We start from the raw sequence: 3,653 nt of genomic DNA, 5'->3' as shown, positions 1-3,653 counted from the left end.
CAACACCAAGTGTCCGGTCAATCTTGACCCACCTGGATCTTTACGTGCTTGACTTCACTCACTAGGTCTTTCCACCTACCTAGCTTCACTCACTAGGACTTTTCATCTGCCTGACTTTACTCATCAGGACTTTCACACTGCCTAACCTCCAGCTAGAACTTTCCCAGTCAAATATCCGGTCAACCCTTTAACTTACTTGACTTTTCTTCACATCATACTGGTCAAACCAGAGGAGAATTACTCCAATAATTTTTCCAATTGGACGATCACATATGTAATCTCCCTATATTGTCAAACATCGAAACCCAAACATCAAGACTTAAGCTTGAGCCAACTCAAGCTTAGTCAACCTGACCAGGAGATATTGCACAAATTTACTGTGTCACAGGCATTTACATTTTCCTAATCAAGATATACCATTTTGTATATATAAAAAAAAATCTTTAAAAATCGTGATAAATCATAAAATCCCGTACATTGTTCTCTTAATCGCATGCATGAGAATAACCACTGTGAATTAATTGTAACTTTTAAAGGCCATTCCATGCAGCAAGAACCTCCTTAAACACTTCAACTATAAGTTCTCTATCACCATTCTGCATAAAGACATTGATGTCTTCAGTAATCTCGTAGAGTTTTCCAAACTTCACCAGGTATATCAAGCAGCTGCTCTTCAGCTTAGGTAAGTGGTGGAGATGGGCAACTTGGAGCCTTTCAAGCACATTGCCAGTATCAATGTCATCTGCAAGGCTTTCTTCGCACACTTCCTTTAGGTCAGATATATCGTACTTGTCAGCGGCTCTTAGGAGGGCAACACGATGAACTAGGAATTCATCGGACCTAAAGTTACCATAAATGTAGTTGAGGAAGGCCTGGCAAGCGGCGAAAGACATGTCAGAGATGTCGATGATCGAAAGTTCTTTCTCTTTTAGGTCATGAGAAAACATGCTGCGGAAAACAGGAGACCTTGTGGCCAGGACCGCTCTGTGTGCACCAATACTTCTATCAATGAGATTATCAGTGACATTGATTCTGATATCTGTGTGGACACCCTCAGTTAGCATCCTACTAAATGAATTGAGGGTCGCGGCACCTCTGTTCTTATTAGCCTGCTGATCCGTCCAGATGGAGGTAGTCTTATCACCCTGAAACACAAGAAAACAAATTTAGGAAATGATAAATGTTTCAGAGAGTACCATTTTGCAGGTTTCTTTGCAAAATTCAGTAATAAGATTTTTCCTTGTCACTAACAATTATATGTTATTCCTCTTAATCACTGATGGATTTATAGAAGTATCATATCAACACATAACAGAATCTGCTTACTGATGGAGTTAAAATCTTCAGGTCAAGGAATTCAAGGTCGATGATGAACCTGCCTGTAAGCAAGGTATCTATAGCCCACACAAAGTCATTATTGTTCCTCAGCCGTTTGTCAGAAATTGCTGCACATAGAAATAAAACATAAAAAAATTAATTTCCCCCCCAAGGTTAGCATCTTGCGGATTACTTATCCTCTTTTACTAGAAAAATGTAATATCCAATTTAGAAGCAGTATACTCTTCATTATTGAACTGCAACCAATAAATATACATTCGAGATGTTAGCATCTATTTTCAAAATTAAGATGGTCTAAGCAGAAATTCTTATCTTTTGCTAGGTAACAAAATGAATCTCCAATTTGAAAAATTCAGACCTGGATGGATGAGGGTTTGGCGGTTTGGAGTCAACGGAAAGACAACCTTGATGTTGAAGGAGGCAATAGGTGGGTTTTCTCTTGTTAAGCTAGAATTCTCAGGGTATAGTTTGACATAGAGTTGCTTGCTCTTCTCAATTGCGAGATACCTGTTTCTCATAATCCAGGTATGGAATTGGGTGGTTAGATTTTGTAAATTTACAGTTAAAATGAATAGAAATTGCACGCCAGGAATAAGGAACAGAAAGTACTGTGTGTACAAATGAAATTCAATGGTTACTAAATAAATTCAGAATTATTGGAAACAATAGAGACTCATACTCCAATGCACGGCAATGCAAGCATAATTCACAAGGAGCAGTAAGATAAATATAGAGAGACATTCAACAATAACAAAATTTGAACTTTGATATCCAATAAAGAAGAGACCATTTGTAAAATAAGTCTTAGATTGAATTCAGTGCTGGGATTTCAATACAAGTTAGACAGACGAGGAACAACAAGATGAAGATAGAGACATTCTGCAATAACAAAATTTGAACTTTGATATCCAATCAGGGAGGAACCTCTATCAAAGTGTTGGATTGATTAAAAAAAAGTCTTGTGTGTACAGATGAAGTTTATTGGTTATATATAACTCATAACAACTCTAGTTATAAGAAACAGTAGAGACTTATACGATGATGCAACTGTAAGCATAAAACTACGGCAATGCAAGCATAATTAACAAGGAACGAAATGAAGATAGAGACATTCCGCATTAACAAATGTGAACTTGGATATCCAATCAAGGAGAGAATTTTAGCAAAATAAGTCAAAGATCGACTTCAATTAAGAAACGAATAGGTTGATCAGGGATCTCGATACTAGTTCGACAGATGAGAATAAAGGGATGTAATCGATACCAGTTCCAGAGGCCAATTTTGAAGAGGTCGGACCTGCGATAGGAGTAAGAGGAAAGTGCATCGATCCTCCATTGGGCGAGCCGCGACGTGGTCTCCACCCGGTACGCACAATCATCGCTCATCCTCGCCGGTGCTTCCGTGATTGCTGCCGCTGCTGCGGCCTCATCGTCGCATCGGGAAACTCTCCCGCTGCTCCGCCTTCTGCTCTTCCTCCCTGCCTTCTCCGAACGCCTCTTCTCATGAACGTGTCAGTTCCCTTGCAACACCGTTCTTGTGACAACCTAGAAATAGGCAAAGAGGGCGACAAAACTAGGGATCGCTTTCGGGTAATCCAGCAAAGGCAATTGCTTCTCCGCCATTGAAGAAACATTGGCAAAGGAGAGGGAGGGCGAGGAAATCAACTCTTTTTATTCACATCCCAAATTCTAAGCCCCCAAAATATCTCTATTATTAAAAAAAAAAAAAAACAACAATCAAAATTATCCAAAATTCTAAAATATAAAAGTATTAAATTTAATATAATACTTTAATAAAAAAACAGTACTTGCACAATTTACTATCAAATTTCCGAACTAACATAAATATAATTTGATATTTATGAAAGGGTACAGTTATATATTTGTTACTTCATTTTTATCCCTTCCCCAACCTCCCCTTTTTATATATCATTTTCTAAAGCATCCGAACCACATTTTAAAAAATTCTAATTTAAAAATTATTTCTGTGATTTGGATACACATTACCTCATCATGTGTCTCCGTCCATATCTTTTCATGCTCTTATAAACACAATACCATCATGAATCTCTTCATGCTTTCCATATCTCTTCATGCAGTTTGGCGGGATTGCAAAAGAGTAAATAGAAAATTGGAGTATTGTCATAAGACGTTCAAGAGGCACCTTTGAAGGATAATGATATTCAAGAACAATATCGTTGAAGAACATCAACATTGAAGCACAAATTTCAAGTAAGGCTGAATTTGGTAGAAGAAGACAGATAAAGATTTAGTAATGTACATATCAATTTACTATTGTAAAATTGGTTTGTAATG

At 37.6% G+C, this 3,653-nt stretch overlaps 1 protein-coding gene across 2 annotated transcripts; it reads right to left on the bottom strand.

Moving 5' to 3' along the window:
• Positions 1-428: 428 nt before the first annotated feature.
• LOC122041506 (BTB/POZ domain-containing protein At1g55760-like) lies at positions 429-3,015 on the bottom strand. 2 transcript variants are annotated; one of them, XM_042601205.1, is made up of 4 exons: positions 2,602-3,015; positions 1,697-1,845; positions 1,327-1,445; positions 429-1,145 (listed from the first exon to the last, which is right to left on the bottom strand). In XM_042601205.1, the coding sequence occupies exons 1-4, from the start codon at positions 2,721-2,723 to the stop codon at positions 531-533; spliced, it is 1,005 nt and encodes a 334-aa protein (XP_042457139.1). In that variant the 5' UTR covers positions 2,724-3,015; the 3' UTR covers positions 429-530. The 2 variants fall into 2 exon arrangements, with proteins under 2 accessions (XP_042457139.1, XP_042457140.1); XM_042601206.1 differs by having other exon boundaries at positions 2,635-3,015.
• Between the last annotated feature and the right edge of the window lie 638 nt (positions 3,016-3,653).

Source organism: Zingiber officinale, chromosome 2A (genome assembly GCF_018446385.1).
Source record: "Zingiber officinale cultivar Zhangliang chromosome 2A, Zo_v1.1, whole genome shotgun sequence".
In the NCBI taxonomy this organism is placed as follows: domain Eukaryota; kingdom Viridiplantae; phylum Streptophyta; class Magnoliopsida; order Zingiberales; family Zingiberaceae; genus Zingiber; species Zingiber officinale.
This window is presented reverse-complemented; position numbering and strand designations above follow the sequence as displayed.

What these genes read in the sequence shown, in the direction of transcription:
- LOC122041506 (XM_042601205.1), bottom strand. Translation starts at nt 2,723, where the DNA reads ATGAGCGATGATTGTGCGTACCGGGTGGAGACCACGTCGCGGCTCGCC. An exon ending in AAAATTGGCCTCTGGAACTG is followed by an intron (nt 1,846 to 2,601) that starts GTATCGATTACA and finishes TATGAGAAACAG; the next exon opens with GTATCTCGCAATTGAGAAGA. An exon ending in TGAAGATTTTAACTCCATCA is followed by an intron (nt 1,146 to 1,326) that starts GTAAGCAGATTC and finishes CTTGTGTTTCAG; the next exon opens with GGTGATAAGACTACCTCCAT.